This window comes from Mesocricetus auratus, unplaced genomic scaffold (assembly GCF_017639785.1).
Source record: "Mesocricetus auratus isolate SY011 unplaced genomic scaffold, BCM_Maur_2.0 Super-Scaffold_100004, whole genome shotgun sequence".
Taxonomy (NCBI): Eukaryota; Metazoa; Chordata; class Mammalia; order Rodentia; family Cricetidae; genus Mesocricetus; species Mesocricetus auratus.
In genome coordinates, this window is record NW_024429189.1 from 877,771 (window position 1) to 899,683 (window position 21,913).

The 21,913-nt window shown below is 54.1% G+C and overlaps 1 protein-coding gene across 4 annotated transcripts in view; it reads right to left on the reverse strand.

The window, feature by feature from the left end:
- Nucleotides 1–2,060: 2,060 nt before the first annotated feature.
- Nucleotides 2,061–21,913, reverse strand: part of Usp20 (ubiquitin specific peptidase 20) — a 32,299-nt gene continuing 12,446 nt past the window's right edge. For all 4 annotated transcript variants that reach the window (XM_040745027.1, XM_040745029.1, XM_040745026.1 and 1 more), the window contains 21 exons: nucleotides 20,444–20,506; nucleotides 20,022–20,153; nucleotides 19,373–19,469; nucleotides 18,921–18,990; nucleotides 17,474–17,587; nucleotides 16,100–16,178; nucleotides 14,004–14,451; nucleotides 13,462–13,602; nucleotides 13,052–13,167; nucleotides 12,752–12,924; nucleotides 12,168–12,262; nucleotides 9,491–9,524; nucleotides 9,198–9,243; nucleotides 8,486–8,666; nucleotides 8,278–8,404; nucleotides 7,917–8,086; nucleotides 7,747–7,828; nucleotides 7,270–7,378; nucleotides 6,194–6,296; nucleotides 3,800–3,871; nucleotides 2,061–3,438 (listed from right to left, as the gene is read on the reverse strand). In XM_040745027.1, the coding sequence (XP_040600961.1) occupies nucleotides 3,278–3,438; nucleotides 3,800–3,871; nucleotides 6,194–6,296; nucleotides 7,270–7,378; nucleotides 7,747–7,828; nucleotides 7,917–8,086; nucleotides 8,278–8,404; nucleotides 8,486–8,666; nucleotides 9,198–9,243; nucleotides 9,491–9,524; nucleotides 12,168–12,262; nucleotides 12,752–12,924; nucleotides 13,052–13,167; nucleotides 13,462–13,602; nucleotides 14,004–14,451; nucleotides 16,100–16,178; nucleotides 17,474–17,587; nucleotides 18,921–18,990; nucleotides 19,373–19,469; nucleotides 20,022–20,153; nucleotides 20,444–20,506 (2,613 nt within the window). In that variant the 3' untranslated portion in view covers nucleotides 2,061–3,277. The remainder of the gene's footprint in view (nucleotides 3,439–3,799; nucleotides 3,872–6,193; nucleotides 6,297–7,269; nucleotides 7,379–7,746; nucleotides 7,829–7,916; nucleotides 8,087–8,277; nucleotides 8,405–8,485; nucleotides 8,667–9,197; nucleotides 9,244–9,490; nucleotides 9,525–12,167; nucleotides 12,263–12,751; nucleotides 12,925–13,051; nucleotides 13,168–13,461; nucleotides 13,603–14,003; nucleotides 14,452–16,099; nucleotides 16,179–17,473; nucleotides 17,588–18,920; nucleotides 18,991–19,372; nucleotides 19,470–20,021; nucleotides 20,154–20,443; nucleotides 20,507–21,913) is intronic.

A 21,913-nucleotide genomic window follows, 5' to 3' on the forward strand; every position in this document is an offset into this window, starting at 1 on the left:
GAAAGCAGGAGGCGGCTGGGCGTGGTGGGCCGTAGCTGTAACCCCAGCTCTCAGGAGTTCCAGGCCAGCCTGAGCTACATAGCTGAGCCCTGTTTCAGCAAACAATTAAGGTGGGCTAAGCTGGTCGACTCTTCTGTCTCTGCCAGGGCTCAGGATGAACCCTCACCTCCCTGGTCCCTGTGGCCCTCTCCTCTGGTGTCCAAATATGGGATGGTAGCCAACCAGCACCCAACAGCCCCTGTGTGTCCTGAGTTGCATCAAGAGCCTATTAGGCCATGACTGAAACACTTCTGGGGACATCGCAGGGCTACAGGATGATGATATGAACGAAGGCTCGCATGTGCCTTTGTCCTTAGAACTGGGCGGGCAGGAGGGTATTTCCAGTCCTGCAGTGCCTTGCTGGGTACAATGCCCCAGAAAGGGATGGCACCAGAGAGTCTGTGCAGCCTGCAGTGGTGCTGAGAGCCCGGCTGAGCCTCACCCCTTTACTACACCCCCCCGTGAGGACCACAGTGGTCCTGGCACACTTACTCAAGGTTGATTGCTCTGTTTCAGGCTCCCTGCAGGTATCGGTGTATCTGTGCCCATTCCCCTGCTCCAGCAAGTAAGGTCGTAGAGACAGGAAGCCTGATGCTAAAATGCTACTGATTTCTGGTTCAAATCAGGCAGTGCAAGACTCAGGGTAGTGTGTATAACCTGGATTTAAAGCAGAGCAGGGGTGGGAAGCACATGCTTGCGGATACAACCCATGCAACTTCATGGGCAGAACCACAATTAGGACCTGCATGTGCCCCCGGGTGCCAGTCACCTATCTGCAGGATGGCCACAGAGGCACTGTCCTTCCTGGGCTCTCCTCAAAGAATCAGCCCAAAGGCCAGAAGTCAGCCCGCCTCACCAGCCCCTGGCCCCTTCCTGGGTAGCTCAGCTAGGGCACACTGCCTGCCGTGTCTAGGTTCACTCGAGCCTCTTAAGAGCTAGGTGTTTATTTCAAGGGAAATTGCCAGAGTATTTTAGGTAAATCAGGGCCTATTTCTAGCTTATCTTCCCGCAGTAGGAGAAATGAATGTTGCCAAGCCCCTGAAATAACTCCAGACAGAACTCCTCCACCATAGGAAGTCGCCCACATGTGCACTGTGTGTTCAAATGTCTGAAACATCTCTAGAATCACCACACGCAGAGTAACTAGTAAACAGAGGCTTGATGAGACAGGTACTGGGGCTCATGGAGTCCAGGCTGGCCTGCAACTCAGGATGTGGCCAAGGGTGACCCTCCTGCCTCTACCTGGTATAGGCAGCTTCTAATACAAGAGGTTCCACCATGCCTGGATTAAGTGGTAGGAATGGAATCCAGGGTGTCATGCATACTAGATAAAACACTCTTCCAACTGTGAAGTACATTCCCAGCCCTACAGGTGTTTTTTGTTTGGTGGATTTTTTTTTGTTTTGAAATGGAGTCCTGTAGCCCAGGTTAGCCTGCAATTCATTATGTAGCTGAGGACGGCCTCAAACTCCTGATCCTCTTGCCTCTGACTTCCAAATGCTGGACTAGAGTTGTCTATCATTACTCCTGGTCCTGAGCCTTCAGGTAAAATGGAATGTCAATGGCCAGTCTGCTCTCCTGTGTGGAACTGATTAAATCTGGGCCCCATAACATGCTTAACCACTGAGCTACACCCCAAGTCCCTAGCTCTATGCTTTTAAAGAAATACATACTCTCAGCCTCTCCTCCAGAAAGCAAAAATAAGTGGGACCAGAGCTGTAGGGATGATGCCCAGTGCCACACCTATGGTCCAGAGGTCTGAGGTGTTGGGTAAGGTCTGATGGCTCTGTAGCTCTTTGCAGTTTGCTGCTGAAGTAGGCATGGGTGGCAACACATGGGATTATTCTGGCCACTAAACACAACTGCCTGCCCCCTGCCCTGTGGTTTGGCAGGTTCCAGGAAAGGAAAGACACAGTTGGTATTTCAAGTGTTCCCGCCTCCTCCCCAGAGTTTCCACAGGGTCTCTGCTTGTGTTAATCATCACTGGAGACAGACGCCACAGTGCCACAGTACAAGCTAGGGACAGGGGAGGAATGCATATTTATTGTGACATTCTGAACACAAACCAGACTGCATCACAGTAGTGCAATGAGCCAAGGGCTCTACAGCAGGGACTTCAAAAGATGACAGCCAACAGGACAGGTCCCAGCAGCAGCTGTCTATGGGTCCTCGTGCCACCTCAGTGGGAAAAAGCAGGTCTAGGGGATGCCAAGTGCCCAGGCCTGGCACCCACTTCTGCAGAGACTGGAGGCCACTGCCTTCTGCAGGTCACCTGGTCCCAGGATCCCTCACCACCACAGAGTTGGCTTTGAAGATCTTGCCCTAGATGTCCTGTCCAGATTTCTCAAGGACCTCAGAAACAGGACAGCCTCTCTAGGCTCAACAGGTCCCAGTACCTCTGCAGTGACGTTGCAGGACCCTCTGGGCAAGTGCCTGTGTGAGTGCCCACAGAGCACATCTCCCCAGAGGTGGCCCTAGACACCAGGGCTGGGGGAGGTGCCGGAAGGGGGAATCAGGGTCACTCTGGGCCACACAGGAAGTGTGCAAGCAACCAACAGAGCACTAGTGCATGAGGCATCTGTTTCCCCCCCCCCAGGGGCTCAGGAGCCACTCCACAGGACAAATGACACCCTACAGGACAAGGTGGTAGGTCCTCTACAAGCAAAAATTGCCCTTTCTCCATTCCAACCAAGGAACCCTGAATCTATCATCAACAACAAACCGGGCAGCCTGGACCTCCAGGAGGCTAAGCAGCATGATAGGAAGGGCTGCTGGCCGGCAAGCAGAGCCCCTCATCCATTCTGACCCCTGTGCATGGAAATCTACCTCTGAGTCCCTAAGGTGTTGAACCAAGTACACAGCAGAAAAGACCCAGAAGGTGGCAGCCACTCCAAGCCCCGCCCCCCCAGGGACCAGCACCGGCTAAGGAGCAGCATGGGGGCTCCTGGAGAAAAGCTGCACCCAAGCTAGCAGGAGGGACATGGAGATGACAGTCAGAGGCCTCAGAAGTCTGAGAGAATATATTTCCCAGCACAGCATCTCTCGTGGCAGACGGACCAGCCGCACTTAGCCTCTGCACCGGGTACATGGCAGCTCAGCTGCAGGGCACAGACACACCCTCTGGGGATGGCAAATCCCAGCCTTCAGGGACAGTGGGCACTCAGCAGGACACAGCCTTCAGAGGGATGCAGGGCTGTCTGGACAGGGAGTAGGGCCAGTCACAGTCACTTGGCCCAAGTCACACAGCCCGGGTCTCAGCCTCAATCTTTTGCTCTCCATGCAAGCTCTCTGCGTCTGGGGCCTGGGCCACACTCTGCCGGATGGCAATCTCAGGGCCACCCCCATACAGGCTGTTCAGATAGGTCCAGGTCTCCTCAGAAATCTGCCCATAGTCAGCCCCTGTGGAACAGGAGAAGCATGCTTAATGGGGACCCCCAGGGATGAGGACAGGGTGTCCCAGAAGGGAGGGAGAGTAACCACAGGCCCTCCCGAAAACTGCTGCATGTAAAAATGTCTTCCTAAGGGCCCCAGAGGACATGTCTCAGGCTGTTGTTGCTTGTTTCCCAGGGTGAGGTGACATAAGAGTCAACCAGGCTAGCAAGAGGTAGAAGAGGCAGGTGTGCACCTGGAACCCCCACATGGCCTCTAGGCCTGGACTTGGGTAACAGGACTTTGAGACAGGGGGCAAAACTACCTGGCAGGACAGGACCTCATGGCAACCTGGTGGCCTGAGGGACAAAGCGGGCACTGGGGGACTCACCCTGCTTTAGCTGGATCTGGCCGCTGCCTTTGACCTGAGCGATCCTGCTGTTGTCGATGGGCCCAGGAGGCTCTGCAATTGACAGGGCTGGATTCAGGGTTCCAGGCAGCGCTATCGTTCAGCAAGGCTAACAACCTGGCCTCAGATCACAGCCAAGGCTAACAGAGGACACTTGGCAGACCAATGCCGCCTTCTCTCTTGATTTCAAGCCAGCCTCTCAGTACTCTGGACCCAGAAGAGGGTATAACTAGGGGTGGGTTGTTTAGAAGAGGGTATAACTAGGGATGGGGTTGTTTAGAAGAGGGTATAACTAGGGATGGGTTGTTTAGAAGAGGGTATAACTAGGGGTGGGTTGTTTAGAAGAGGGTATAACTAGGTGTGGGGTTGTCTTAGAAGAGGGTATAACTAGGGGTGGGTTGTTTAGAAGAGGGTATAACTAGGGATGGGTTGTTTAGAAGAGGGTATAACTAGGGATGGGTTGTTTAGAAGAGGATATAACTAGGGATGGGTTGTTTAGAAGAGGGTATAACTAGGGGTGGGGTTGTCTTAGAAGAGGGTATAACTAGGGGTGGGTTGTTTACAAGAGGGTATAACTAGGGGTGGGTTGTTTAGAAGAGGGTATAACTAGGGGTGGGTTGTTTAGAAGAGGGTATAACTGGGGATGGGTTGTTTAGAAGAGGGTATAACTGGGGATGGGTTGTTTAGAAGAGGGTATAACTAGGGGTGGGGTTGTTTAGAAGAGGGTATAACTAGGGATGGGTTGTTTAGAAGAGGGTATAACTAGGGATGGGTTGTTTAGAAGAGGGTATAACTAGGGATGGGTTGTTTAGAAGAGGGTATAACTAGGGATGGGTTGTTTAGAAGAGGGTATAACTAGGGATGGGTTGTTTAGAAGAGGGTATAACTGGGGATGGGGTTGTTTAGAAGAGGGTATAACTAGGTGTGGGGTTGTCTTAGAAGAGGGTATAACTAGGGGTGGGTTGTTTAGAAGAGGGTATAACTAGGGGTGGGTTGTTTAGAAGAGGGTATAACTGGGGATGGGTTGTTTAGAAGAGGGTATAACTAGGGGTGGGTTGTTTAGAAGAGTGTATAACTGGGGATGGGTTGTTTAGAAGAGGGTATAACTAGGGGTGGGTTGTTTAGAAGAGTGTATAACTGGGGATGGGTTGTTTAGAAGAGGGTATAACTGGGGATGGGTTGTTTAGAAGAGGGTATAACTAGGGGTGGGTTGTTTAGAAGAGGGTATAACTAGGGGTGGGTTGTTTAGAAGAGGGTAAAACTAGGGATGGGTTGTTTAGAAGAGGGTATAACTGGGGATGGGGTTGTTTTAGAAGAGGGTATAACTAGGGATGGGTTGTTTAGAAGAGGGTATAACTAGGGATGGGTTGTTTAGAAGAGGGTATAACTAGGGATGGGGTTGTCTTAGAAGAGGGTATAACTAGGGGTGGGTTGTTTAGAAGAGGGTATAACTAGGGGTGGGTTGTTTAGAAGAGGGTATAACTAGGGATGGGGTTGTCTTAGAAGAGGGTATAACTAGGGGTGGGTTGTTTAGAAGAGGGTATAACTAGGGGTGGGTTGTTTAGAAGAGGGTATAACTGGGGATGGGGTTGTTTTAGACCAATGCTTCAGTGATGAGCATCAGTGGCAGCTGCCACTAGCCATCACTCTTTCCTGGTCTACTGCCATCTCATCTGACCCTCAGCAACTACGGGAAATGATAACTGTTGACACAGGACAGAGGTTTGGACAGCTGGAGAGACCTGCCCAGCTCTCTGGAGGAAGGCAAGGCCAGAAGCTGGGCCATGAACAGACCCCAGGGCTCTGTTCCCAGCCACAGTCACCTGACTGCTTCAGCCAGCCAAGGATGGGGCTGGGGAAAGTGACGCAACACCCTCTCCAGTACTGGCTGTTCACGCTCTGAAAAGCAGGCAAATGCCCAGCACATGACACTCATGGACTCTGCCAACCTGCCAGGCCCCCAAGACGCTGGCCTGGGAGCCTGAGTGTGACTGTGAAGGTGGCCCAGATCTAGGTCTGCGACTGTTGCTGGTGACTTTGAGGAATCCTGATAGCTCACTTATTACAGGGGCTATCTTCATTTCTGCAAACCAAAGGGGTCAAACAAGTACCCCAACCTTCCTAAAGGTGTAGCTTGAGCTATCTACCAAGGAAGCAATTGAACCCAACGGACATGGCCTTGCGGGAGGGAGGGGCAGTTGCCCAGGGGTCAGCAAGACTGGACAGAGGATGCAGGGTAGGAATGACACTCTGACATAGTGGCAGGGAGAGCAGCAGTGCCAGCCAGGCCTGGAAGAATATGTTCTATGCATCTCAGGAACAGAGCACCAAGGACCTGCCAGGCAGGCCCTACCCCAGAGGGCCCCAACCACTCACCACTGTCCTTCCCCTTGACAAAAGCCTCCCACTCTCGGAACCAGTGCATGCTGATGCAGTAGATGGCTCCAGGAGACTCCTCGGCTTGGAACGCCTTGTTCAGCTGGAGGGAGGAGGGGAGGCAGGGGCCGTCAGTCTGTCCCTTGTTCCTCATGACTTCCCAAAGTCCCACCCCAGCCCCTGAGCCTCTCAAATACTGGATGCCCCGGGCAGAAAATCAATGACTCCTCGACATGCTCTTGCAGAGGACTCAGGTTCAATTCCCAGCACCCACATGGCCACTCATAACTCCAGTTCCAATACTCTTCTCTAGCCTCTGAGGGCACCAGGCATGCACATGATGCACATACATATATATGCAGGGAAAACCTTCAAACACATAAAACACATCTTCAAAAAGAAAGGCCAGTTCCCGCACTGACCAAGCAGGTCACAACAGACAATGCCTTTCGCACTTTCTCAAGGACCAGCACACAGAGGATGCTGTTTGCTCCACTTACTAGACATAGTGTCAGCTCACAAGCTTCACTGGTCTAGCAGCTCTAATGCTAGTGCTGGAGATGTTGCCCAGGGCATCATGGGTGCTAAGCCACACACCTTCAGGCCCACACTGCACTTCTCCGTGGCCACAAGGCAGAGGCCTTAAATATTTCTACCCTCTATTTTAAATGTTTGAGGTCTCGTCCCGTGTCCTGCTGTAAGCAGCATAAGGAGGGGGCGGCCCCACCCGCAGCAGACCCTGTCCCGGCAGCCCTCGCTGGATGGGCACCACAGTCTTCACACTTTCTGTGAGTCTCAGGCACCTTGCACATGAGGGTGCAGAGCCCAGCAGTCCTCAGCTAGGGTGCTCCATTCCCCAGGGACAGTAGTGCTCCTGTGGGGCACAGGGTGGTAACACAGTAAAGAGACACTCCCTCCGCCTGAAGACTGAGCCAGGCCAGGGGCGAGCAGAGCACGCCGGCATTTCACCAAAGCCCACGCCTCCGCTGGCACAGGCTCTTCTCTCCACCCTCTGCTACTCGGCAGACCACTTCCTACTCGGCCTGACTGCACATAGCTTTGGTCCCCGAATGTACCTTGATGAAAGTGTCAATCTCCACCCTCCTGCGCTTGGCCAGCGCCTCGATCTCCACCTGGCAGATGGAGCACACGTACAGATGGTTCACAGCAGGGCCGCCCCCAAATCTGCTCGGGCAGGGAGAGAGAGCCAGCATCAAGCAGGGGAGGTCCCGCCCCCCCATGCGCCCTCAGCCATCTCTAGTGCACCCCGAGTATTAAAAGGCTGGCGAGGGTCCTGTGTGCCTGCTTCTCTGCAAAAGGTGCCTAGAGCTCTGCTTCCCCTCGGGCCACCAGGAGCCTCGTGGCCTGAGTGCAGTGGGGCTGCAGTAGGAGACAGTGTCCCTGGCCTTGTCCCTTACATGATCAAAGGCTGTTTCCCACCACCCGCTGGCAAGAGGCCCTCCTTCCTGGGGCAGACCCCACATAGCCAGTTCTACAGGGGCCTGGGTCTGAGCAGTGGGGTATGTCCTACTCCACCAGCTCCCAGCACTTACCTGCCATACAAGTGCTCCCAGACGCTCTGCGGCAGGATGACCACCAGGTCATCGATGTAGTGGTATTTGTTGGGTGGGATACCTGTGAAGGGAGGCACAGGAAGGGAGACCTGGGGCTTGGGCCCAGCCACCCCCACCCCAGCACCTCTCCCAGGGGCCAGACTGTTCACCTCCATGCGAGCACAGGAAGGTGTGGTTGGTGATGGGCCCTGGCTCTGCAAAGGTGTTGAACTTGTTCAACCATTCTCGGGACACGTAGAACCGGAGCAGGCTGGGCTCCCGCATGGCAGCCAGGGACACCACCTGCTGCCGCTCACGCATGGCCTCCTCACTGCTCTTCCTGGGATGGAGGGGAGGGGGTGCAGCGTGAGCCAGTAGACCTGGGCCCAGGTAGTGCATGGACACCAAGCCATCCCTTGGCCCGGGTATATGCAGAGTCACCCCTTAGCATGCTGGGGTGTGGCCTGACCCTCTCCAAGGGAAGCCAGCCTACAGAACCTGCAGATACAGACAGGCCAGGTGGTCACCCACCTGTAGAAGAGCACGTAGGCCTCCACATTCTGCACCACTGTCTCATGGACCTCAGTGACATACTGGTCATCGAATTCATACCACTGCCCATTGATCACATTCTGACAATAGGCAATATAGTGCCCACCTGGTAGACAAGAGCAGGTTATGGAGGTCGCGGGGATAAGCAGTGGAGGAGGGGCCTGGCCAGAGTGTGGGGCGTACTCACTGCCTGCTGTGCCATGGTGACAGATGACAGAGAGAAGGTCATAGGTGGTGACCTGAGATGTGCACTCCTTGGCCAGAAATGGGCGTAGGTCAAGTCCCTCGAGGGGGAAGGAGACATGGCTGCTGACTTTGAAGGAGTACATTACCTCATGCCGGAAGCGCTTCAGATGGACACACAGAATCTGAGGGGAGAGGGGCAGGTGCCAGTCACCCTGGCCATCTACGGGGATGACAGGGAAGCTCGCAGATAGTCTCCCACACAGGCCTACGCCTGTTGGATTTGCTTGGAATCCATCACACATGTCAGACACCTCCATGTGGAGCCAATAACCCCTCTTTCCCTCACGAACACTGGTAGCCTGTGGTGTGGCTACCAAGCGGGCCGACAGTGAGTTGGGTTGGCCCCTTAGGAAGCTGACGCTGACCCAGCTTGCCAGCTTACTTTCCAAGAATTCTGATTGTGGTTTGGGGACTCTGAGGAGCCTCCCCAGGACACCATCCAGCCCACAGCCTGAGCCATGCCTCCGCTCTAGCTAACAAGACTGTGCCAACCGCAGCTACACTACTCACCTGGGGACCTCGGCTAGCCCCCAAGAGAAGAGTAAACTGAAGTTCAGATGGGGTTTCATGGCTCGTCTGTGCTGGTGTCTTCACATGGCCTCACTCATGCACCCTGTCCACCCCATCCAACAAGGCCAAGATGGCCCCCTCACCTCAGGCAGACATAGGACTTTACAGTACTTCACCCCATTCCGAAGCCTACAGAGGAAAGCGTAAGAGCCACGGTCAGCGTCCTGTGGGGAAGGGGTCAGTAGAGGGCCAGGGTGCAGTGCCCTCCAGACCCCTGTCATCTTAATAGCACAGATCTATCTGAGGGACCCTGGGGAAAAGTGCAAGCAGGAGGAGTCTGGGGACAGGAGCCGGGGACGGGAGCCGGGGACGGGAGCCAGGGACGGGGACAGGAGCCGGGGACGGGAGCCGGGGACAGGAGCTGGGGACAACTTACTTTTTGCACCGCTCACAGCTGTACATGTTGTCACCTAGTGCAGAGGAACAAAGGCCAGAGGTCAGCAGGGATAGGAAACGGGGACAGAAAAGGCGAATATGAGTTATGTTTAAGAGAACAAACTGGCAGGAAGCAACGGATTCCAGATATAGAACCAGAAAGGAAAAAAAAAAAAGGTTATTGACCCTAGAAGCACAGAAACTCTCATATGGGCAGTACTGAAAACAAACGAAAACTGGAGGAGGCAACACCGGAAGCAGGCAGGTGAGGGACCCAAGCCTTCACCATGCAGAGCTCCCCATACCCTGCTAACGACAGGGACCCGGGGCCAGAGAGGCGACTCAAGCTGAGCTTGATGGCCCAAGTGCGTCCCTGAGACTTACATGGTGAAGGCAGAGAGCCAACTCCCTCGAGTTATCCTCTCACTCCCACATGTGCAATAAAAACATTTTAAAATTTAAAACTTCATTGGGTGGTGGTGGTGCACACCTTTAATACCAGTACTTAGGAGACAGAGGCAGGCAGACCTCTGTGAGTTCCAGTATAGCCCGGGCTATGCAGAGATACACTGCCTCGAAATAAATAAATATTTTAAAAATTAAACCTCAAAAATGGATCAAAACCTTTAAAAAAAATTTAGGTGCTGAGACTACAAAATTCCAGATGTGCAGTTTGCGTAACACTAGTGATTTAGTCCAGGGCCTGGTGCAACTAAGCAAACACTCTACCAAGTGAGCCCCAACCCCCTTCAAATTCTGTACCTGATAAAGACCTCCTAAAACTCAACAACAAAATGACCTGACATCAAAGCAGACAAAGGACTGACTTTCACGTGTGCGCATTCGCATTGTGGGTGCGCATTTGAGCACTCACTGTGTGTGCATGTGCAGAGGCTGGAGTTCACCGTCAGGTCATCTCTATTGCTCTGTACCTCATCTGTTCAGACAGGGTCTCTCCTCAAACCCCTGGAGTTCATCAGTCTCTTCAGACTGGCTGGCCAGGAAGGCCTGGAATCCTAGTTCTGCCCTCCCTGAGTATGGGGTTATAGACACACGCCACCATACTGACTGCTGGGGATCTGAACTCAGCAAACACTTTACTCACAGACCCACACCCCATCCCCCCTAACAGGAATTAAAAAAATAGATGTATGTCTGCACCATGCGTGCACAGTGATGAGAAGTGGACTTTGGTTACTGAACTAGAGTCACTGGAGTTGGCTGTGAACCACCATGAGGTGCTGGGAACTGAACAGCACCAGCTCGTGACTGCTGGGCCATCTCACCAGCCGCTTTCCCTCCCACGCAAATACTTTTAAGGGCTCAGTATCACTAATCATTAAAGGATGCCGATCAAAGCCACAGTGGCACCACCGCATGCCACTAAGCTTGCAGCCACTCAGAAAAAACCAGCAGTGAGCTGACAAGCACATGGGGAAACCTGAATGGCATGGAAGTCTTCCAGGGTTGGGTGTAAACTGTCACTCCCACAGATGTAGCAAGACTGCCCCTGAGCACAGACGTCTGTTAGAGGAGCCTCGGGGTTCACGGATGCCCACCGGGGCTGTGGTACTCACAGCCCAAGGCCACAGATGGAGTCACAGAGGCTGTGGTCCATCCACAAGACGGATAAAGATGGGAGGAAACTCTGAGCCATGTTGCCAGGAGGGTGAACAGGGTTGACTGCAGGGAAGGCAGAACGGCCGGATGTGGCTCAGTGGTCCAGCTCAAGCCTAGCAAACTCAAGGCTGGGAATTCAATCCCCAGCACTACAGAAAAGGACGCTGTGGGGCCGGCCCACAGCCAAGCAGAATGGTGGCCATCAGGGACCGGAGAAGGGGACAGGAGCCACCTGATGGATATAGTTTTAGTCTTGCAAGATGAAAATACTCTGGAAATGCAGGTGGTGATAGCTGCATAGTGATGTTAATATACACAGCACTGCTGAACTGTATATCTGAAGTCAAAAAATAATACAAGTAGTTATGGTGGTAAAATTGATGTTATTTGTATTTTACAATTGGAAAAAAAAGCAAAAAAAATTTTTTAAATCATGGAGTCAGCCAGGTGGTGGTGGCTCATGCCTTTGATCCCAGCATCCAGGAAGCAGAGGAAGGCAGACCTCTGTGAGTTCAAGGCTAGCATGGTCTACAGAGTGAGTTCCAAGACAGACAGGGCAATTACACAGAGAAACCCTGTCTTCAAAAAAGCAAAGAGAGAGAGAGAGAGACAGAGAGAAAGAGAGACAGACAGACAGACAGACAGACAGACAGACAGACAGACAGACAGACAGACAGAGACAGAGAAGAAGGGAGGAAAGCAAGCAGCTAACGTGGAGTAATCAAACTGGTAAAAATAATAACAGGTCAACAGCCAAGAGCCACAGGCAGCAGGCCGCCCTGGTGGGTAGCAGACGACCATCTATCTCCTTTGTTTGTTGGAGCAGTCTCATGCAGCTCAGACTTGTCTTGAACTCACTATGTAGCTCAGGAAGACCCTAAACCCTGGATGCTGGGGTCACAGGTGTGTTCCTCTCATAGGCTGGCGGTGGAATCTAACAGGGTCAGATTGTAAGCACAGTGGCCATGGGTGTGTAGCCCCAGGCTGCAAGCTAGCTGAGGCACAGCCATGATGGATGGGCTCCCTGCAGCTCTTGCTCTGACAGCCAGGTCACTCACCCTTCAGCTCATCAGCAGCAAAGAAAGCAGTCAGGCAGTCTTCCAGTGTGACGACAGGCCCCCAAAACCAGCTGGGGGTGCAGGATACCACGAACCTAGACAGACAAGAAAGGGGTGATAGATGCGTAGGGCCTGGGTGTGGGGGTGTGGCTGAGGTCTGTCTGGGCCTGACTGACAGCTTGATACAGCCGGAAACTAGAAGCCTGGGGCTGGACGTTTTATGTCCACAGGCTATGTGGGAGCCCAGCTTATGTGCCCTTCCCCTAGGCCAGCTGCCTCAGGGGCCAAGGACGCTGCCTGTGACTCTTCAGGTCACACCTGGGCTCAGAGTCTGCCTCACTTGTACCTCCTGCTTGGCCACTCTCTAATTGTCACTTACCCTCCACCTTCAAGGAACATGTAGTCAAGGCTATCCCAAAGTGGCCAAGACCCTGAACCCAGTTAAGTCATCTGCATCTTTGGCCTCCAGCTCTCCTGATCCATGGACTCTCCCTGGCCCCCTGAATGCTTGCTCCTGCATCGCTGGTAGACCCGGGAAGGCCAGGCCAGACTGGAAGTCCCAACTAGCCGGAGGCTGGGCATACCGTCGGATGTATTCCACGATGAAGGCCAGCCAGCCCTGGGATGAGTAGCTGTCCCCACAGGCACCTGGCTTGGCTGGTACATTCTGGTAGATGGCAGAGTGGAGTTTGGCTAAGTCTTCCTTGCCAGGGATGGGCAATGACAGGTCCTGGAATGTTTCCACTGTGGTAGACACCTATGGGGTAAAGAGCGGCCTGGTGCACACCTCTGCCAGTGACAGCCTGTTCCTGGGGTAGGAATGCTAAGGGGGAGTCCACCCTGCCCCAGGTGGTAAACGGTGCCAGTCTCCCCTGGACACCCACCCGGTCACAGGTGAGACACTGCACCAGGCTGAGGACAGAGCCATTGAAGACGTCTGAGATGACACTGCGGTAGCTCTGCTCCTTCCGCCTCCGGCCACCAGTACTCGGTACCTGGGCTGGAAAGAAAGCACAGGGCTAGGCCAGCGTCCCCTGCATGGCAGGCACAGGCACAGACGAGAGGCCTCCTCAGCCACACTGTGCAGCCCTCACTGTGGATCACACGACTGCTTCTATATGTCGCCCCTTGGCACTGTAGCGGCACTGTTTATAAAATGGGGCTCCCTCTCACATCCCAAGGCTGCTACAGGTTTAAAGACTCAAATGAGCAGCACACAGCCTGGGCCAAGGCTGTAAATGCCCCACACTGGCCACCATGACATCCCCAGGTGAGCTCATCACTGCCCCCGAACCTTTCTTGAGCACGTACGATGGCCCCATCCTCATAGGGCTTGCACGAGGAGGGCTGCTGGACAGCTTGGTATGGCCCTCGTGGTGGTGGACAGGACTGCAGGGGCGAGAGGAGCTGCGTATGTGGGCTTCGTTGTCTGGCTCTGGGGACAGCAAGGAGGAAGTACTGGGCCAGGGCGGCCAAGCCAGTGCCCTCCATGCCAGCTCTAGGGCCAAAGCAAGAGAACCTGCCAGCATCTCCCCCCAGGAGTGATGCCTGACTCCCCTACCTTCCTCTTTGCCCATGCCCAACCCCATCAAACACACTGGGACAGAGCTATCCCGTGTGTTTCCAACTGAGGCTCAAGACCAGGCAGGGCTGTGGCTCTGAAAGCCCAGTGAATCTGGCACTGAGGTTGTTCCCAGCCTGTGAGGAGGGTCCAGGGACAGAGTCTCCCCCACCCCACAGCTGCTGCGTGCTAGTGCTAGCTAGGCAGGCAACAGACACAGGGCTCACAGGCTATGACTTGCCAGTGGTCCAACCAGTGACCTGGCTGACAGGTACCTGGGGTCCGGCAGGGACTGGTAGACCTCGGTGATGGTGGCTGCGTCTCGCTGGGTTGGTTGTCAAGGGAGGCCATGGCTGTGTCCACATCAGCGTCCTCATCCACTTGCTCCGAGTTGGTGCGCTGCTGGCCCCAGGAGAACTTGCGGTCCTTCAGTCGCTCCTTCTCAGATATGGCTCGGCCCGCCTCATCTGAGATCAGCAGCTCCATCTCTGCCTTCGAGCTGCCTCCACCACGCCCCTGTCCATCACCCTCCCCCCTGTCACTGCTTGAGTCACAGGACAGAAACTCGTCCTCTGACGGGCTCCGGTCACCATCGCGCCTCTCATCTGTGTCACTGGAGTCTGAGTCCCGAGCATCCGTGAGTGCTGTCACAGCGGTTACCACGGGCTCCTTGAGCTCCTCATGAAGCTGGTCCATCAGGCATCGTAGGAACTCCTGGGTGTCCTGCAACCAGGGCCATGTCACCAGGGCTTCCCAGGGATAGAAGAGCCACCAGGGGCACTGCTGTCTCTGCCAACAAGGCTGCCAGCTGCCCCCAGCAATCCTTGCAGACACCCAGGCAGACAGGTGGCAGTCTCCACCATAGTTATGTGCTGGCCCTCTCCCAACCAAGGCTCAAAGAGACTACAGGACTCTTCCCGGGTCACACAGCATACAAAGAGCCAGGGGACCTGGGTGTGAACCACAGAACCAACTTGGACTCTGCTTCCGCACAGTGTGGAAGAGAGACAGCAGCCACATCCAGTCACTGAAGTATCCTTGCTCCCTGAGCAGAGGTCAGCAGGGTGTCAGGGACCAGGCAAGTGTGAAAGCATAGAACGCTGTAAGCCAGACCTGTCAAGAATTCTGCACTGAATAGTGCGACCCAACAGACCAGGCACCAAGCGGATCCCTTTCCCGTTGCATCCTCCTGCTTCCCCACATGCTGTTACCATGTGAGTGACACGGGAAGGAGGAGAGGTCCTGGAAGCAGAGTTCCTCCACTCTCCTAGCTCACACGGCAGGACAGAGATCAAGTCACTTCCTCCAGAAGGATGGGGTCATTTCTAGGACCCAGTACCTAAACCAGTCCTTCAGGAAGCTAGGAGGTGGCCTGCTGGCAGAGGCACCCTACTGAGGTGCTGATGGCAGGTGACCTCAAGGTCTGAGGGCATTGGAAGACATGGGCTCCCAGCCCAGCAGCAACCTGACAACCCCTGAGCTACTCCTGAGCCACATGAGGGAAGTAAGGCCATAGCCATCCAGAGACAACTGAGGTTCTGCCTTGATGGAGTGCCCAGGAAAGGCTAGAGGGGGAATGAGAGCAAGTCTTCAGCTACACCCTCTGCTCCTCCCCTTTTTTTTTTTTTGTTTTTGTTTTTCGAGACAGGGTTTCTCTGTAGCTTTGGAGGCTGTCCTGGAACTTGCTCTGTAGACCAGGCTGGTCTCAAACTCACAGAGATCCGCCTGCCTCTGCCTCCCGAGTGCTGGGATTAAAGGTGTGCGCCATCAACGCCAGGCTACTGTTCCTCCCTTTTACCATCAGGGGCATGGCTCACTCAGTACAGCGCTTGGCATACCAAGTATAAGACCTGAGTTCAAGAACCAGAATCCACATTAAAAACAGAAACAGATGTGGTGGCATGCACTTGGAGTTCTAGCATTGGGAAAGCACAGACGGACAGATCCCTGGGGCTCACTGGTCAGCCAGGTTCAACCTATTCATCAGCGAACTCCACAACCAGTAAGAGACGCTGTGTCAAAGGAGGTGGGTGCTGTTAATGAGGATGGTCCCTGAGGTGTGAGTGTGAGCACATGCACGAGCGCGCGCGCACACACACACACAACGAAAATTAGTAAGAAAAGAGTCCAAGGAAGCTGAGGGCAGGTGCCTGGGTGCCGTCTCCACTGCTTGCTTGCCATGTGACTGGTAACTCAATCCCTTAAACCTCAGTTTCCTTGTCTGTAAAGTGTTGCCAAAGGACAGCAGGTTGCTGGGAGACCTCATGTCCTTGTGATTAAAAAGGGCTCTGACAGTAGATGCCAAGCCTTTTTTGCCCACTGTGAGGTCTTCTCTGGCTGGGCCAGTATCCCAAGCAGCTAGACAGCTTACCTGCTGGGCATAGCCTCGGAACATAGGGTTGACCAACTTGATCCCATGGGACAGGCTGGTGGGAACCACATAGCTTGGCCTGTGGGGAGACCAAACCTTCTAGCATAGGTAGCCAGCCTTGAGCTACGCCATGAGAGGCAAGAGGGCATGGCAGATCAGACCCCACAGGGGCTGTTCCCACCACCCCCACTAGCCCCGCTGGCCAGGAGACAAGCCCCCAGGATTCACTGCTGAAAAACTTGAAACTTCATAAAAGTACAATGAAACACTATCACCAAAGTGTCCCCACCCAAGAGGACACATCAAGATTCTAGTGGTGTCCCTAGAAGAGCAGGCTGAAGTACACCCAGTGACCCCCAACATCAACTCTGACCTCTGACCCATGGGACAATGCAATCAGTTTCTTTCATTTTTCTTTTTTTTTTCCATAACAGGGTTTCTCTGTGTAGCCCTGGCTGTCCTGGAACTCACTCTATAGACCAGGCTGGCCTCAAATTCACAGAGATCCGCCTGCCTCTGCCTCCCGAGTGCTGGGATTAAAGGCGTGCGCCACCAACGCTCAGCTGCACTGCCAGTTTCTTAATCCACGCCTAGTGTGTGCCTACGGACCTGTTTAAGCGCTCCCAGCTTTATTTTATTTTTACACTTGTCTTTTTTGTTTGTTGCTTTTGGAAGTTTAGGACTACTCTGCTACTCTCTGAGAGAAAAGGAACAGGGCAGGCATGCTGCAAAGCTCTGTAGCTGCTGGGAAAGGGACAGAAGAGGGAGCCGTGTGAGTTAGGGACTCAGTAAGCAGGCTTGGCAAGGGACGCTGACAAGCAGCTGACAGGCGGGGCCTTCAGGAAGGGGTAGGAAAGCCCAGAGGGCTAAAACAAGCAGCGAGGGTTTGGGCCGACATGTGAGCAGGAACAGAGAGGAACCTGGTGAGGGTTTGTGAGCCACTCTTCGCCTTCCACTCGCCCAGCCATGCGTCTCATCTCTAAATTCACTTCACTCTGCCACAACAGCAGCCTAGCTGGCAGCCAGCACTCCTGTACAGGTACCGTACCCCACCTATAGCCTCAGTGAGACCAGACACTGGCAGATGGTCTGCAGGTCTCAGCACAGACATCTGTCAAAACAGCTGTCACCCAGGCTTGATGTCAGCTCAGACCCTGCCCTAGCTCATGGTCATAAGCTCTGTGGCTAGGAACAAGAGCAAGAGCTCTGTACCTCTGCCTCCCCATTCTTCAAGCAGAGCCAGCTAAAACTAGATATGAGGTGCAGGCCTGCTGTGAGCACCCATGTGCTATGGAAGAGTCCAGAGGGTTACCCACCACGAGGACATAGGCCCTGCTGCCCCACACATCTAGCCAATGCCGCCCTTGCACTCACCGTTTCTTGTGCCAGACCTCAGAGATCAACTTCTGGTAACTTTTGCACAAGGCTGGCTTCTTGTCTGTGCGGACCAGGCCACCACACTCCAGGAAGAACTGGGTGAGTGGGGGGCTGGGTTGGGGGTGGAGAGCCAGGACAGAAGAGAAACGGGGGGGAACACAGTGTTATTTAGCAGGAACAAGTGAGGTCTGGAGAGACGGCTCAGCAAGTAAAGGTACCTGTCCCCGAGCCTGGTGACCTGAGTCCAATCCCTGGGATCTAAATGGTAAAAGGAAACAGCCAACTCCTAAGGCTGCCCATGACTCCACCCATGCTCACACATACACACTCACAATAAATAAATATCTCTTTTTAAAGGAGCAGAGTGAGCAACAAAAGGCCAAAATGGTCATGTAAGATGAGGCCACCACACCCACAACTCGCTGCAGATGACTAGAAGGACCCCACCTATATCAACCCCACCCCCACACTCATGGTAAAGTTCTAACCTCTCATATCTCAGTACGTGACTCCACGAGAGACAGGGTCTTTAAGTAGGTAGTCAGATTACTATGGGGTGCTGGGACAGGCCCCAGGCCAGTCTCACTGGTGTCCTTACAGAGCAACACCAGACATGTGCAGGGAGGAAAAGACCTTATGAGAATATGACCATCTACAGGAGGAGCAGGGCCTGGGGACAAACTGCTGACAGTGGGCCTCTAGGATTGAGAGCCAGGAAAGCCTTGTCAATCACAAGAAACAAACACCTCCTCTCCCGAGTCAGGTGGGGGCCCCTTGCCGCGGGTCCTGAGGCTGGGACCCTGTGAATGAACAACAGTGGAGCTGCCTACACCGCAGGGCTTGTCAGGTGGGAAGGTGCCTCCTCAATTCCATTCCCCCATGTTTTACAAGTTATCACACTGCGGAAAACCACATTCACATGTTCCAGTGTGGGCACGAACCTTTGGGGGCTGTCCTTCCAGACTCTTCTAGGCATTCTTCTCTGTTCCCTTTCCCCCTTCTTTCTGTGTGCATGTTAGCCATTAACATAAACTATACATTGGAAAACGGGAAAGCTCCTGGTTTGCTCTAACGTTACTGTCAAGTAGGGGTGTGTGTGTGTGTGTGTGTGTGTGTGTGTGTGACAATGAACACACACACTCTCAATCACAACTGTGTAGGCACATACACACAGAGTTAGGCTGGAACCCAGGTACTCATACATGCTAGACAAACGCTCTACCAATGAGCTATACCCTGAAGACCAGGGGTGCTGAGCACTCTGTGCCTACCATGCCTCCTCCTCCCTAGGAAGTGAGGGCTGGAATGGCAGTCACTGGGCATGCCTGGTCTTAGGGGTTTTGAGGTCTATGGCCAATGTGCAATGCACAGAGCAGAGACTGCTGCTCATTCTAGGGTTTTCCAGGGACAGCTCCTGCCCCTCCCTCGGGAGAGGACAACTTACCAATTGGACAAGGCCTGCAGGGCAGCATTCATGTAACAGGAGTTCCCCAGGTTCTTCATGCCCGTGAGGCCTAAAAACAACACAGAGAAGGACTGAGAACCCTGTCTAGAAGGGCCGTCTCAGCCTCCTTCCCTGAGCTTTCTCCGCCCCAGGCCCTACTACAGCTTAACTGTACTGCACCCCAGGGAGCTCCCGGAAGTCAGCACAGCTGCTGCTAGAGTGCCTTAGCAGGGCTGCGTGTGCTACTCTGTTCAGCTCGGGCCCCAAAACACACAGATGAGGAGGCCACACAGGACCTAGGACAGTACTCCATGCAGCGAGACAGGGATGAGGGCATCTCTAGGGATGGTACCCACCCTACCCACTGCGCCAACAGACGGAGCCAACAGAGGCAAGCCCCTGGTGATTTCCATGCCCAACCCGGCCCAAGAGCTCCTGCTGTCAGCCATTACCTCGAGGCTTCAGGTCGTCATCCTCAGACTCAGACTCTCCTTCATCAGCCACAGCAATGGGGACAGCTCTCAGAGGGTGGGAGGGAGGTGGGGAATCCTGTGTTAAAGACCAGAGGGGAAACCAGGGTGAGGAGGGGGACCTGAATACACTCACCCCCTCCCAAGGGAAACGTGCAGCCCCCCAGCGTCCAGCTAGCCCTGAGTGAGCCCAACAAATTGAAGGACATCATGCAAGACGGAGTGGGGGAGGGGGGACGGACGACTGGGGACCTCGCTCTGGGAACTCCCAGATGTGTGATTAATTTGTAAGAACTGCTGTTTCCTTTAGAAGACGTTGGGGGGGGGGGGACAAGGAAAAGCCACAAAGTAACTTCTCTCAGGCTCCTCGGGATACACTTTAGGTACAGGACTGACTGCCAGGGACTCCCTGTGACTGCCGAGTCCTCCCATAGCCACGAACAACCCATGCACCTGCCCAGTCCTCCCTGCTCCTACTCATCTGTGTCCTCACGGCTCCACATGGGCCCTGACACAACTGGACTCAGTAAGCACTTGCTGACAAGAGCTACTTGTCACATACTTCCTCTGGACTCCCTGGCTCAGGTCACACTGCCCCACCTGGACACTGTTACCAATAACCAGCCCCTACCTGCTCTGAGAGCTTGGCTGAGGAGCTGGGCAGGTGGACCGCCAGGCGCTGTTCCAGGAAGACTTCCCGCTCACAGGCATAGCACCACACCCGGAACGTGGTCAGGTTCACAGTCAGGTTGTGCTTTTTCACCTGGAGGGGAAGACCCTAAATAAGGCTGAAGACAACTTGGCCGAGCAGGTACCTGACCCGGGAAGTTCTCCGGCCCCAGGAAGAGGCAGCCTGGGCAGTGTGCAGGAGCTGAGGCTAGCTCATCCTCTGCCAGGGAGGGCTGGTGTGGGAGGCTGTGTCTGCTTTCCTTTCGGCAGCTGTGCAGCAACTGTGCTGTACCTATGGCTGTTCTGTTTTCTAGGTCCGGGGCAGGTGTAGCCAGGAGGCTGCTGGCAAGGGCTGGGCCCTGGGCTTCCCACACCCACACGCACCTGTGCGTGAATGGTGCTATGGTCAGCAAAGGACTCTCCACAGCCAACATAGGGGCAGGTGACCTGGGGAGAAAGGCAGTGAGAGTGGACTGAAGCCCACAGGAGAGACAGGGTCAGTACAGTAAGTCCCTAACTCTACCCCAAGGCAGCGTGACTTGGAGCTATCCAACATGTGACTGAGGGGCTCCCACCCCAAAATAACAAAGGCTTATGCAATCAAAGATGAGCGTGGCTGCCGGGCATTGGTGGCGCACGACTTTAATCCCAGCACTCGGGAGGCAGAGGCAGGCGGATCTCTGTGAGTTCGAGGCCAGCCTGGTCTACAGAGCGAGTTCTAGGACAGCCTCCAAAGCCACAGAGAAACCCTGTCTCGAAAAACCAAAAAAAAAAAAAAAAAAGATGAGCGTGGCCACCGGCACTGGCTGAAGTAGACACTGTGCCCAGATGCCGGGGCCGGCGCCTGCCCCTTTACTCCAGGGACCAGGAACAAGGAACCCTGCATGGGCAATGGGTGTTCAAAAACATGGTGGCAGCAGTCGGTCCCCAACACTAATCCACTGTCCCATAATTGGATCTGCTCACCTCTGACTGCCTTTGGCCTCACATTTGTCTCTCCAAGACCAGCCTTCCCCGCAAACCCAGCTTCAGAGTCCCCATCATGGGCCTTTACCCCGGTTTGGAAGACAGCAGTCCCCACAGTCCCCAATCTCCAGGAGTCCCTGGTGTCATGGACAGACAGTCCAGGGGTGACCTTTGACTGTGACCATAAAGCCATGGTCAAAGCATACCCTTCCCGTATCAGGCTTCCACGTCTGTCCCCTGGAGGACCTGGGGTGCCCATGAAGTAGTAGCATGTCTCTGAGCCCTTCTAGCTGTCTCCTGGGCTCCTGGTGTACTGCACCCCTCCTCCCCATTCTGAGTGGCAGGTCAGGGTCCCTCTGGGGTCCTGTAACTTCTGCAAAGACTGACTTGGCGCTTTCATCAGTTTACATTATGGTTTTTTGGTTTTTGTTTTTGGTTTTTTTCTTTTTCAAGACAGGGTTTCTCTGTGGCTTTGGAGGCTGTCCTGGAACTCGCTCTTGTAGACCAGGCTGGCCTCGAACTCACAGAGATCCGCCTGCCTCTGCCTCCCAAGTGCTGGGATTAAAGGCATGCGCCACCAACTCCCGACTAAAATATTTCATGTTTTTCTTTTTGTTTTTTTTTTTTTTTGTATTTATGAGACAGGGTTTCTCTGTATTGTTTTGGAGGCTGTCGGACCAGCCTGGCCTCGAACTCACAGAGATCCGCCTGCCTCTGCCTCCCGAGTGCTGGGATTAAAGGCGTGCGCCACCAACGCCCCTACATCATTGTTTTGCTTCTGCTGGTGATCTGCTCTTTAAGACTAGGTTTGCCAGGCAACCAAGGGTGGCTATGTAGATCAGGCTGCAAGCCTGTGACAATCTTCCTTCTGCCTCTCACATACCAGGG